General features: G+C 42.6%; 1 protein-coding gene across 1 annotated transcript; it reads left to right on the top strand.

The window, feature by feature from the left end:
- Window positions 1–5,785: 5,785 nt before the first annotated feature.
- LOC111973174 (neutral cholesterol ester hydrolase 1-like) lies at window positions 5,786–12,078 on the top strand. The gene is given in 8 exon segments (XM_024000437.2): window positions 5,786–6,033; window positions 6,655–6,794; window positions 8,719–8,944; window positions 9,030–9,099; window positions 9,249–9,420; window positions 9,512–9,651; window positions 9,830–9,845; window positions 9,847–12,078. Coding segments are annotated over 8 exon segments (1,347 nt in total). The 5' UTR covers window positions 5,786–5,912; the 3' UTR covers window positions 10,309–12,078.
- The last annotated feature ends 2,930 nt before the right edge of the window (window positions 12,079–15,008 follow it).

Below are 15,008 nucleotides of genomic sequence, written 5' to 3'. Positions count from 1 at the left end.
CTACACCGTAGAAAATAGACAAATATAGAAAAACTCTTGAAAGAGTAGATGTGTCCAAACTTTTGACTGGTACTGTGTATATACAGTGAAGTCGGAAGTTTACGTACACCTTAGCCAAATACATTTAAACTCAGTTTTTCACAATTTCTGACATTTAATCTAGTAAAAATCCCCTGTCTTAGGTCAGTTAGGATCACCACTATATTTTAAGAATGTGAAATGTCAGAATAATTGTAGAGACAATTATTTCTTTCAGCTTCATTTCTTTCATCACATTCCCAGGGGGACAGAAGTTTACATACACTCAATTAGTATTTGGTAGCATTGCTTTTAAATTGATAACTTGGGTCAAATGTTTTGGGTTGCCTTCCACAAGCTCCCACAAAAAGTTGGGTGAATTTTGGCCCATTCCTCCTGACAGAGCTGGTGTAACTGAGTCAGGTTTGAGGCCTCCTTGCTCGCACATGCTTTTTGTGGTTCTGCCCACAAATTTTCTATACTTTGTTGTCATTAAGCCATTTTGTCACAACTTTGGAAGTATGGTTGGGGTCATGTCCATTGGAAGACCCATTTGCGACCAAGTTTTAACTTCCTGACGATGTCTTAAGATGTTGCTTCAATATATACACATAATTTTCCTCCCTCATGATGCCATCTATTTTGCGAAGTGCACCAGTCCTCCTGCAGCAAAGCACCCCCACAACATGATGCTGCCACCCCCGTGCTTCACGGTTGGGATGGTGTTCTTCAGCTTGCAAGCGTCCCCTTTTTCCCCAAACATAACGATGGTCATTATGGCCAAACAGTTCTTATTTTGTTTCATCAGACCAGAGGACATTTCTCCAAAAAGTATGATCTTTGTCCCCATGTGCAGTTGCAAACCGTGTCTGGCTTTCTTATGGGCGGATTTGGAGCAGTGGCTTCTTCCTTGCTGAGCGCGCCTTTCAGGGTTATGTCGATATAGGACTCGTTTTACTGTGAGGTAGATACTTTTGTACCTGTTTCCTCCAGCATCTTCCACAGGCCCTTTGCTGTTGGTCTGGGATTGATTTGCACTTTTCGCACCAAAGTACGTTCATCTCTAGGAGACAGAACGCGGTCTCCTTCCTGAGCGGTATGACGGCTGCGTGGGCCCATGGTGTTTATACTTGCGTACTATTGTTTGTACAGATGAACGTGGTACCTTCAGGCGTTTGGAAATTGCTCCCAAGGATGAACCAGACTTGTGGAGGTCTCACATTTTTTTCTGAGGTCTTGGCCGATTTCTTTTGATTTTCCCATGATGTCAAGCAAAGAGGCACTGAGTTTGAAGGTAGGCCTTGAAATACAACCACAGGTACATCTCCAATTGACTCAAATGAGCCTATCAGAAGTTTCTAAAGCCATGACATCATTTTCTGAATTTTCCAAGCTGTTTAAAGACACAGTCAACTCAGTGTATGTAAACGTCTGACCCACTGGAATTGTGATACAGTGAATTATAAGTTAAATAATCTGTCTGTAAACAATTGTTGGAAAAATGACTTGTGCCATGCACAAAGTAGATGTCCTAACCTACTATCCAAAACTATAGTTTGTTAACAAGAAATGTGTGGATTGGTTGAAAACGATTTTAATGACTCCAACCTAAGTGTATGTAAACCTCCGACTTCAACTGTATATAGTATATACTACCATTTAAAAGTTTGGGTCATTTAGAAATGTCTTCACACATATGGAATCATGTAGTAACCAAAAAAGTGTTCAACAAATCAAAATATATTTTATATTTGAGATTCTTCAAAGTAGCCACCCTTTGCCTTGGTGACAGCTTTGCACACAATCTTTTGACTGGTGCTGTATATTTCAGGATGTTGTGTCTCCCCGGACATAATCTGAATTCATGTACATATTACAGTTTTGAAAACATATAGCTTTTCCAAAAAGAGTGGTCTCTTGGCACACAAGTTTAGTCCCGGGACAGGGTAAGTTAAGCCGCCTACAAATTTCTGTACTGAATTAAATATGACCACTACCGTTATAAAACCATGTCTATCTTTATTTCCCAAACACAATTCAACACACCTCGACCTATTGTTCCGGGCTGTTGTTTCCTATATTTATTTTGTTTTTATTTTGGGGTATATGTCAACACCAGCTACAGGCTAGCCAGCTAGCTAGCTGGGTTGCAATGGAGCCCACATCACCTGGAATAGCTAATCAACGTTTCCAGCGATGTAGAAGCTGTGTTTATTACATTCTTATCCGGGACAATATTGACAATGCAGCAAATTTCAATTCTGCATGAACTTATGGGAAAAACGCAAATTGGAACTTTCTCATTCTTTACTCCTGTGACTGGACGCCGTTCAGGCCTGATGGAGGTATACCCGCCTTGTCATCTGTCCCTACCTGAATGGCCTTTGCTACCTGGAACTTGCCTGCAGAGGAAGTCGTCTCTATCTTCTTGTCCTCCTCCATCTTGTAGTGGAGTGGACGGAGAACAGCAAGAGGATTGTTCCAATTAGTGTTGGTCCCATGTCACAAGTCGTGGAAACCGAAGGCAGCGGCATGCTGCTAAGCGGACTGGAGTGTCTGCGAGAGGTTAGGAGCAGATTGACATAAGGAATAGCTTCTCGTTCTGGTGCCTGATCTACCTGTGGCTTCATCGCCGGGATTGCCTATGTCTGCAATGGCTGTGCTGACACCCAGTATGCTGACTCCAGCAGAGGCTTCGTCGTTGAGTTCAGCTCCTTTCCCTCTCTCTGGACTGACAGGGCACTGCCTGCTGTGGGAGGTCTGGACCTATCACCGGGAGCAGTGGGCGTATGCTATCCTGCTTCTTGTGGGCCTGTAAAAGGTTCAACGAATTATATGAGGGGTACTAATGGGCGGATATCTCCATCCCTTTGTCCGGCCATTGTATTGGGCAGTTCAATGGTGAGAAATGTCCCTGGAGCAAAAACGTTGTGCTATCTAGGAGCACGAGTACAGGACATCAATAAGCTGCTCCCAAACATTTTAAACCTGCATCATGAAATTTAGTCTATCATAGTTCATATGAGATTCAATGACATTATAAAGGGCAACTCAGAACAACTGAAGATTGATTTTAAAGAACTGATTGGGTCTCTACAACAACAAACGCCCCATAATATCTGYCCCTTTGCCCTCCCTAAATCGTGGCATTGAACGTTTCAGCAGACTTTTAGCCCTCCATAACTGGCTACGGGACTATTGCAGCTCTGTGGGTGTAACGTGTATTGACAATTTTAATACCTTCTGGAAACAAAGCTTGTTTTATAGGAGGATGGGATCCACTCAAATCATTTGTGTTCCTGGATCCTTTCACAGCATTATAAGGCTGCGTTGAGACAATGACTTATCAATGACRRAAGGCCAGCTCAGTTAATCCCTACCATTTTGTCAGTGAGTTGTCATGATGCTTCAGCAAATGTACATTATCCCAGGTGCGTTGGAAGTCACAGTGTAATAACCTGATCCTACAGCTATTGTATGCAGAAATCATGTGCCTATGAACCAGAGTTATGCTGTTAGCACTGAGGCGGTGTGCCCTAGTAGGAAGTCCACTGTGTGCAGCTCACCCTGCACTAACATAAATAACGTGAGCATGTCTACCTCTGCTAAGCTTCCCAGTAAAGCAATGAAAGCAATCAAGCATCCCAGAAAAGTACTAAAATAGCTCACGTTAACATATGTAGCTTAAGAAACAAGGTTCATGAAATCAATAATTTGCAAGTAACAGATGACATTCATATTCTGACAATCTCTGAAACTCACTTAGATAATACCTTTGATGATACAGTGGGAACAATACATGGTTATAACATCTACAGAAAAGACAGAAATGCCAAAGGTGGAGGTGTTGCCGTTTATATTCAGAACCACATTCCTGTAAAGCTTAGCGAGGATCTCATGTTAAATGCTGTTGAAGTAAGATGGCTTCTGCCACAGGTTCATCTGCCTTACCTAAAGGCCATTCTGGTGGAAAGCTGCTATAGACTACAAAGTGTTAATAGTCAGTATCTGGATAACATGTGTGAAATGCTTGATAATGTATGTGATATCAACAGAGAGGTATATTCAAGAGAWAGCTTCAAACTGTAACTAGTTCCTGAATCAGTCAACCTACCAGGGTAGTTACAAACAGGAATGAAATCATCAACATGTATTGATCACATCTTTACTAATGCTGCAGAAATGTGCTTTAAAGGAGTATCCAAATCCATCGGATGTAGTGATCACAATATAGTAGCCATGTCTAGGAAAACCAAAGTCCCAAAAACTGGGCCTAATATAGTGTATAAGAGGTCATACAATAAGTTTTGTAGCGATTCCTATGTTGTTGATGTAAAGAATATGTGTTGGTCTTTGGTGTGTAATGAGGAGCAAACAGACGCTGCACTTGACACATTTATGAAATTGCTTATTCCAGTTACATTAAGAAAATGACTGCAAATTGTTAAATCCTCGTAGATTGATGAGGAATTAAAAAATGGTATGGTTGCGAGGGATGAGGCAAAATGGCAAATAAGTCTGGCTGCACAACTGATTGGCAAATGTACTGCAAATGGAGAAATCATGTGACTAAACTCAATAAAAAGCAGATGAACCTACACTATGAAACAAAGATAAATGACAAAGAATGATAGTAAAAAACTTTGGAGCACTTMAAATGAAATTTTGGGCAAAAAGGCAAACTCAGCTCCATCATTCATTGAGTCAGATGGCTCATTCATCACAAAACCCACTGATATTGCCAATTACTTTAATGATTATTTAATTGGCAAGATTATCAAACTTAAGCATGACATGCCAGCAACAAATGCTGGAAAATTACTGAGGATAATAGCGGACGATATTGCCACTCCTATTTGCCATATCTTCAATCTAAGCCTACTAGAAAGTATGTGCCCTCAGGCCTGGAGGGAAGCAAAAGTAATTCCGCTACCCAAGAATAGGAAAGCCCCCTTTACTGGCTCAAATAGCCGACCAATCAGCCTGTTACCGACCCTTGGTAAACACAAATGACTGATGATTGGCTGAGAGAAATTGATGATAAAAAGATTGAGGCAACTGTTATGTTAGAATTCAGTGCGGCTTTTGACATTATCGATCATGGTCTGCTGATGGAAAAACATATGTGTTATGGCTTTATACCCCCTGCTATATTGTGGACAAGGAGTTACCTGTCTAACAGAACACAGAGGGTGTTCTTTAATGGAAGCCTTTTCAACATAATCCAGGTAGAATCAGGAATTATCTAGGGCAGCTGTCTAGGCCCCTTACTTTTTTCAATCTTTACTAATGACATGCCACTGGCCTTGAGTAAAGCCGACATGTCTATGTATGCGGATGACTCAACACTATGCACGTCAGCTACTACAGTGAGTGAAATCACTACCTAAAGGCAAAAGGCCTTCTGCGGGGACTGGGATCAAAAAAATATATAGGACAAAACTCACATCATGACAAGAGAGACAACACAGCACTACATAAAGAGAGACCTTAAGACAACATTTACATAAATGTGATATTAAAGTTTTTTTTATATATATATAAATTGGTCAAAAATGTCATTATGGGGTATTGTGTGTAAATTGATGAGGAATTTTTGAATAAGACTCTAACGTAACAAAATGTTGAGGTCAAGGGGTCTGAATACTTTCTGAAGGCAGTGTATCTTTTGAGGCCATTTAGATGCTGCTATCTGGTGGCAGAAGAAGAGAATGACACTTTCACATAAAAAGGTAAGAGACCTTTATCAAATACAGTACAGTGTGAAGATAGGCAGAAACTGCTTCTACAATAGTATTCCCGATAACACTTGTAGGCGATGTCATGGCTACGTTGGCTAGTTAAGCTCATGCGTAGAAACACGTCGACGGGTGTAATGGTCGTCTCATGCCGAAATGCGAACGTCAAATCAGGCATTCCTTAAAGTTGTTTTTGACGAAAATGAGAACGTGTCAGTTTGCGATGATGCGTCTCTGGGTTTACTGGGTTTAGAAACTCTGTGCCTTCATGCTACGGGTGAGTAGACGTTCAAGCCCAGCACTGATTGTCAACCCTTATTAATGACATATATCTACTTTGTGGTTGTCCCTTCAAACGTATTAAATTATTCCTGACGAAACATTTGTCAAGTTCTCCATCTTGTTGTAGTTGAGTCTGAATAGTTTGACTAGTATAAACTACCGTTCCCATGAGCGCTACGCGTCTCTTTACGCAATCCTGAGGATTTCTTATCAGCTTTTACGTAATGAYGCTAACATTCGAAAGCAAAAGCCGGGAGCAAACTTCAAAATAAAAGCCACCTCAGACTGAAATCCACAACATCTAGGCCTATTTTGAACTGTATTATATTGATAACAGATGCTCTTGTATCTGATTTTATATTGTAGCCCTACTGGACTCTAATGAGCTTGTTGAACAAAAATACTTAGAATCCAATAGTTTTTTAAAATCATAACAGGACTTTTATTCTGACACCACTATTAATCCTCATTCTTGTCTACGTTTCTGGCTTACCCCCAATGTTAAACCGACCTCTACCAACCACGGGGATACAGAAAAAAACGCGTCACCGTGAATTCAATTCACATCTCTTTTATCGGGTGAACGTGCCCCGGTGACAGTCCGTTCTCCCCGCAGTTATGAGGCTCCGCTGGTCCGGGGGCGTGCTGCTGTCGGTGGCGGCTGCCTACTACGTCTATACTCCGTTACCGAGTACGGTGAGCGAGCCCTGGAAGCTCATTCTGCTGGACGCGCTGTTCCGGAGCTTCATACATGTGGTAGGACTGACTGGTAATGACTTGAAAATAGAATAGAACGTATTAGTTAAGGCAGGTGTTTTGCTGTAAATAGTATTGAATACTAGAATTAGTCGGTTCATGACATTTTGCAGTGAACTGGTTAGCCTATGGGTCCCATCAGGTCATGTAGCCCACAGGACAGTCAAATAACCTATAGTGCCTTGACAGTCCATTAAGGGCACCAATCAGGGGCGTCATGGACCCCAAAAATCTGTGGGGGCACAAAGGGGGGTGTGGTCTGGGGAATACATTTGAGAATTGCACATTTTTCAAAAACCTGAGACAGCTTTCCCCTGCAATCTAGAGCCATAATAAATATGCTTAATTCTATGTAAAAAATCMGTCTATTTCAACAGTCTTGGGAGAGGCGAAGGTCGAGACATGCGTCCTCTGAAACATGACTCGCCAAGCCACGCTGCTTCTTAACACACTGCTCACTTAATCCGGAAGTCAGCCGCACCAAAGTGTCGGAGGAAACAAAGTTCGACCCTCCCCTAACCCAAACGGCGCTGGGCCAATTGTGTGCCGCCCTATGGGGTCCCAGGCTGTAGTGGCGAACCCCAGGCTGTAGTGGCGCCTTAGCACTGCACTGCGCCACTTGGGAGGCCAATACAACTATATTTCTTCATATCTAAGCATACCTCTTGAGCTATCTGTATCCTGCTGACTAGTGTTTTTTTTTTTTAAACAAACTAAATATGCTTCTCTGCATCTCTGCTAATATCTGGGTCTTATTCAGTACATTTAGTTATTGCTTGCTTTTCTAAAGTCTACCAACCTTGCCAGCAGGCATGCCAGCTAAGATAGATGGACAAGSTAGCTTGTCTAACTTGATTGATAGCCTGAAATGGCTTCTTGGTAGCTAGTTATGAAGTTGGGAGATTGGGAACCTATCTGGGCTAGTTAAACCCAGCTTCAAATAATTGCTAAGTGGCTAGTAGTGTTACAGAGAAAAAATAAATACAAATTATATATATCAACAGGACAAATCTGAGGGGGCACGGACCCCTGTGCCCCTATGGGCATGACGCCTCTGGTAATAGTGTTTTGGGTTGGAGAATAGTAGCATGACATTATAGGCCTTTACTTGACCAGACTGCCTGAACTTTGAACCTCTATCATTGGCCAACTACAATAAGTACACACACACATACACACAGGCCTTGTGTGGTGATAAGTTTAGTACACTGCATTATTTTCCAGAAAGTAGGCTGGCCCTCTTTGAAGTCACGTAGGTTGATTCATCGATATCTTTTTATCTATAAATCTCTCTTACAAAAACTCCCGCCGTGCCTAACATCATTATTCATCTTTAGTTACCATATCCGATCTCAGGGATGGCTAACCCTGAAAATGCCTTTGGTCTCCTCAGAGTTAGGTAAAACTGCTTTCAGTTTATTTGCATCCCATGTATAGAACAGATTGGAGACCTCCTTGTTGTGGAATGTGGTTGTTTTTCTTGAGAATTTGTATTTTTTACATTGTGTTCTTTTTTGAGAAAATTGTGTATATGCAGGGCTCCTTGCTCCCTTGCAAAAGAGACCTTGGTCTCAATAGTGACTCCATTCAAATAAATAAATAATGAAAATTGTGGCAGTGGTCACTGACCTTGTGCAACAGTGTCAACAACAGTAAGGATCTGATGAAATAGAGAGTGTGGTGTGGCTGAGAGTCATCAACACGCCTTAACCCGTGTCTCTACCTAACCTCCCTCTAACCTGAACTACCAGTCCAAACACCTACCTAGCTTATTAGTAATACTGTAGACGATTACACACTGATCACACTGAGACCTGCAGTACCAGTCCCCACACCCTATACAGTATATCTGGATGGCTGGTTGTAGTTTATACATCCTGTCACTGTGTGCATATATTAAACTGAGCGTGTGTGTGTGTTCCAGGGTGATGTGGCGCAAGCTCTAGGGGTGTGTCACAGTGTCCATATGTTGAACTCTGTGGTGTCTCGGTTGGAGGTGATTGAGCCATGGTCTAGTCCTACTGTACGTGTCACTGACTCCGCCTTGGGGGGCGTGCCCGCACGAGTGTTCCAGCCAGTTGGAGGAGGAGCCAAGCTCAGGAGGGGAGTGCTTTACTTCCATGGTGGGGGATGGGCCCTTGGCAGCGGACGTAAGTGTGTGTGTGCTAGAGTGTCTTTTTAAACTTTCCATATGTGTTTATGCACAAAATGTTCTGCATTTGTATGTATGTGTAGGAATGAGATCTTATGACCTGCTGTGTAGGAGGATGGCTGAAGAGCTGGATACAGTTGTTGTGTCGGTTGAGTGAGTATCAGAACCACTAATACTTAAAAAAAATATATCTACATAAATCATATGAGAACCGAACTGGCAACCGGAAGGCTACCATTGTGCCCATGAGCAAGGCTCTTATACTAACTTAACTTATGGTGTGTTAATTGTTGTTACCATAGTTACCGCTTGGCCCCTGATGCAGTGTTTCCAGACCAGTACCATGATGCTCTAGCAGCGTCCAGGGCCTTCCTGTCCCCAGAGGTCTTGCAGCGCTATGGGGTGAACCCAGCCAGGGTGGGGGTGTCTGGAGACAGCTCTGGGGGGAACCTCGCTGCAGCCGTGGCCCAGCGGGTACACACATGTAAACGTACACACATGCACACACACACACACACTCACACACAAACAGTCACACACTATCACATTCTTTTTCTGGCCACAGATTTCTGCAGATGACAGTATGAGTGTGAAGTTCAGTATCCAGGCGTTGATCTACCCAGTCCTCCAGGCTCTAGACCTGAACACCCCGTCCTACCAACAGAACCACAACGTACCCATCCTGCACCGACACCTCATGGCCAGGTACACACACACACAAACACACACACACACACACACCACACACACACAAACACACACACACACACACACACACACACACCACACACACACACACACACACCACACCACACAACACACACAACACACACACAACACACACACACCACCACCTGTTACTAATCTTCCTCTCGCTCTCTAGGTTCTGGCTGATTTACCATGGGGGCTGATCCCTCTCTCCTCCCTCATCTCCTCTCCTCCCCCTCCTCCCTCCTTCATCCCTCCATCCCCCCTTCCATCCGTTCTCATCTCAACTGGACCTCCCTGCTCGCGGCCAAACACCAAAAGCATTACCGGCCCGTCGGCATGGAGACTGGGTCGCGGGAGGTCACGTGGATAGTGCCGGGGTTGGTGGATGTTCGAGCGGCGCCGTTGCTTGCAGAACAGGGGATTCTGGGTAGAACGCCGCGAGCGTACGTGATGACGTGTGAGTTCGACGTTCTGAGGGACGATGGGTTGATGTACGCCAGGAGACTACAGGACGCGGGCGTCACGGTTACCAGTGTTCACTATGACGACGGTTTCCACGGCTGCATGGTCTTCTCCTTTTGGCCGTTTTTGTCCTCCGTTGGCCAGAGGAGTCTGGACAACTACATCCAGTGGCTAGACCACAACCTCTAGAACAGCCACACTCAACATGCGAACCGCGGTCTGGAACCGGATCCAGAAGAGGGTCGATACGGACAGTGTGTTTAAAATCTATTTTTTAAGAAATCAATCAGGCTTTTAACTTACTGCTGTTGAGTAGTTATCATGGGCAGGGGACTCGACCCCAAGGGGGCCCCCATGGATTTTGTTGAATCACTCAGGTATCATATGAACACACATAAGAAGTCATGGAAAAATGTGTAGAATTGCAGGAAATTTGCTTTAAAACTGCAACAGTTTTTTTGGCCCCATGTCAAATTGTGTMGAATTGCAGAAAATTTGCTTTAAAACGGCAAGTTTTTTCTCCGCCAGCAGAAGGGGTGTGAATTGTTTGAACAGTTTGGAGTTACATGCGTTGCGAAGGGCGGGTTTGTTACTACGCCGACKGATGACAATACCCATCCGGACCTTTGCCACTTAGGAAATTTGTGTGACCAGACCATCTAAAATAGTAGTCTAGACCACGACAGAACCCTATGGAACCCAAGTTATGTTTAGAATCAAAACTATAGGATCACAACCTAGAACCCAATAGGAGCACCACTAGGACTAAAATGTCCAGGCAACCAGACAACCACACCTCCCATGCCTCTTTCCTCTTGACTACCTAGCTGATCCTGTGGTTGTTCAATGTAAAGACAGTGAACTGTCAGCTGTCTATGGAAACTGATTTAAAGCTTTGAATGCTAACAGTCTGATACACTGAAAGACTGACCAACATACACATCTGTGTGGAATCTCTGGGTTGTGCAATAATATGTTGTATTTATTTATTTGACCATTCCAAGCTTAGAGAAGCAGGCAGAAGAGAGCCAAAAACAGACCTCACCACATGTTTTAACTACAGCCCCTGAGGAACAGTGTTTTACTAGGGTATAGGACCACTAAGAGAGAAACTGACACGGCATGAGACCAGACAGGCTGAAAATGTTTTTTTATAGATATTATTTTAGAAATGAAGTAACGCACTGGGCAAAAATGGTTGAATCAACATTTTTTCCACTTAAAAAAAATCTGTGATGGAAAGCTGATTGGATTTGCAAAAAATCATTAACCTAAGGGAATTTTGTCATTTTTTTTCACCCAACTTTTGACCTAAATCCAATGACATGGTGAAATTGTTTGTTGATTTCACGTTGAATTCACGTGATTGACAACTCAACCAAATGTAAATCAAAACTACACATTGAAATGACGCCAGTGTGAAGATATGTTATGTGCAGAGAGAGAGAACATTGACCATAGAACGTGTGTGTTTTTATTATAAGGAATATTGTCTGTTCTAAATGCGTCCGAGGATCAGGTGTTGGTGTAATGTGAAGATATAAAGCCATGTGAACCAGGAATTCTAGGTATTCCAAATGGGCGTCTTTTCTTTTAGAAAGATCTGTCCTCCTTTCTCACATAATGTACATAGCTGTTGGTTTGGCCTATTATGTTGATGTGTTTTCCTTTTCCATTTTTTTTTTCAATTTCAATGTACTTTAGGCCTGGCCAAAGTCATACATTTAGACATATGGCTCTGGGCCTGGCTATTGACCCTGGGTGTGATACCACTACTCGACAGATGGTGACACTGTTGTGCTCTACAGATTAGAAAACCCCTTCCAAGAATCAACTGATTGTAAACTGGTAGGGAACAAAGGCCTCCGTTTGAGCTTCAAAACTGTGAACAGTTTTATATTATCACTGAAGAGATTTTAAACTAATGAATATATGTACATAAAATATATATTTATCTGATGTTGAGTCTAAATGGATCTGAAGTTTCAGTGGTGTGTATTGGTTCAGCTAACTTCCTGTTCTGAGCACAGTATTGTAATATACTTACAGGTGACAAATGTTTTTATTTTATTTAACTAGGCAAGTCAGTTAAGAACAAATGCTGATTTACAATGACGGCCTACCCCAGCCAACCCGTAACCCGGATGACACTGGGCCAATTGTGTGCCGCCCTATGGGACTCCCAATCACAGCCGGATGTGATACAGCCTGGATTCGAACCAGGGACTGTAGTGACACCTCTTGCACTGAGATGCAGTGCCTTAAACTGCTGTGCCACTCAGGAGGTGAAAAATGTTCTTCCTGTTAATAATAACAATTGTGTGTGTGTGTGTGTGTGCTGTTCCAGTTTAAAGAATGCAGTTTGAACCTTCAGGGTGTTTTGAAGCTGAGTGGCACGTCTCTTTGTTGCTACAGGGTAAAATCACACACACAGAGACAGATACATACATACATACATACAGTGCACACACATACACTAACACATGCACACACACATACACGCACACTAGCACGCCAGCTATGTGAGTGTGTGAATTGAATGGTAGCAGAAGGTTTTAGGCAGGAGATGGCTCCCAAATTGAGAATTAGGGAACCTGTTCTAATTTTCTATCTTTCACGCTCTCCCTTTGCATTCTCTTTCTCGACTTCTGCCTTCCTTTCTTTCCTGGTCTCTGTCTCTCTACCTCCTATCTCTTTTCTTTCTCACACCCTGAAGAGGAAGAGGGTAACCTGACCCATCAGATGATCACATGACCTGTGACATGACAGTAGAAGGTGAACAGGTACAGTACATGCTCGATCAACACATCTGAGTGTGTGTGTGTGCACAAGTGACTGCATGTTAGTGTGTTTGTGCGTGTCCCTGACCCTGTTTGGGGAGTCAGTCTCTGTGCCCTGGGGAGTAACCTGTTAATCACTTGCTGCTGGATGATTATTTCAAAAGAAAACAAAACCTACAGAATGAAAATGGAGAGGATGTGAAAAAAGAAGTGTGGGAGTCGATGGGGTAATGTGAGAGGAGAATGTTATCACTGAGAGTAAAGGTTACATTGTTCACTGCTTCCTGACAGGGAAAATGAGGGAGAGAGATGGAGGGGGGAGTAGGGGAGGAATAAGTAGGGAAAGGGAGAGAGAGAGAATGGGAGGAAGAGGGGTAGAGAGAGTGAGAGTTTGTGCTTCAGGGCAGGGCAGTTCAGAGTAMCCCCGTTTATACCTGGTTCTAACATGCATCCTTTGCCTTGGGCTCCCGAGTGGCGCAGCGGTCTAAGGCAATGCAGTTCAGTGCTAGAGGGGTCACTGCAGACACCCTGGTTCAAATCCAGGCTGTATCCCAACTGGCTGTGATTGGGAGTCCTATGGGGCGGCGCACAATTAGCCCAGTGTCGTCTTGATCTGGCTGGTGTAGGCCGTCATTGTAAATAAGAATTGCCTAGTAAAATTWAAAAATATGACTTCCAAATTCTGATTGTGCCCACATTTTCAGACAGGTGTAGATGATTAAAAGATGCATTGTGATCAGATTTTTTTGACCACCTCCGGAGGTAGTCAGGCACGCATTGTGCCTAGATATCTTACTAATGTAGATATCTTACTAATCTGGAAAGTGAAATCACATCAAATCTTATTTGTCACATGCTTTGTAAACAGCAGGTGTGGACTAACAGTGAAATGCTTACATATATAAGGTGGGGCTTCCGTGCATGCCAATTATTCAATGGGTATTCTTTWAAAAAATTATATGAATGTATTTATTTTAAGATGCAATAAGTCAACGGTGCTACCTGTCAATGATATTAGAGGCCGGTATAATGATATTTTAATGATATTTTAAATGGTTTGACCATCCAGATATGTTTACACTTGGTTGAGGAGGTGGTCAGGACGAGCTGATCACAATCAAATCAGTGTGTCCTTTAATTGTTTACACCTGTCTAAAAATGTGGGCACAATGAGGATGTGGACCAGATCATGACACAGGGCGCATGTTAGCACCAGGTAGAAAAGGGGCTTCTGATATTGTATCTCACTCTCTTCCCCTCTCTCTCTCTCTCCCCCCACGTCGTAGGTTGGTTCTGACTGACTGCCTGATTCCTGAAGTGAAATGAGGCATTGAGTTAGCAGCTCCCACTACAATGGTGCTAGTTACACACACACAGTCATACAGTCACACAGTCAGTATATCAACTTTAGTTGGGGCTTTTCCTGGCGTCAGAAAAAATAAAGATGCCAAAAACAGATCTCTGGAAAACCCAACATTTCCTCATTGGCCATTGGTCGGTTCTCTGATTCCCAATCTTCCAATTGGCCCATTCTATTGTCTCCCGCCTCCCACCCCCCTGTAGTGTGCGTGTGCCAGATATTACTGCAATGGTCATGGATGCATTGTTTAGCTGTATTGTGTGTGTGTGTTACAGCCGTGTGGTTGACTGAATTGTTTAGCTGGGAGAGAGTTCTGAGGAGGTCATGTCAACAACAAGGTCTAGAGAGAGTTGGGAAAGAAACAGAAAATAGAGAGTGGGGGAGTAGAGTAGTAGTACAGTATTATTATTAGTAGTAGTAGTACTGTATTATTATTATTAGTAGTAGTACTGTATTATTAGTAGTAGTACTGTATTATTTCAGTAGTAGTACTAGTACTGTATTATTATTATTAGTAGTAGTACGTATTATTATTTGTAGTACTGTATTATTATTTGTAGTAGTGAAGTACTGTATTATTATTAAGTAGTAGTAGTACTGTATTATTATTATTAGTAGTAGTACTGTATTATTATTATTATTAGTATACAGTATTATTATTATTAGTAGTTAGTACAGATATTATTTATATTAGTACAGTATATTATGTATTATAGTAGTACAGTATTATTATTATTATTATTAGTAGT

This window comes from Salvelinus sp. IW2-2015, linkage group LG14 (assembly GCF_002910315.2).
Source record: "Salvelinus sp. IW2-2015 linkage group LG14, ASM291031v2, whole genome shotgun sequence".
In the NCBI taxonomy this organism is placed as follows: domain Eukaryota; kingdom Metazoa; phylum Chordata; class Actinopteri; order Salmoniformes; family Salmonidae; genus Salvelinus; species Salvelinus sp. IW2-2015.
This window is presented reverse-complemented; position numbering and strand designations above follow the sequence as displayed.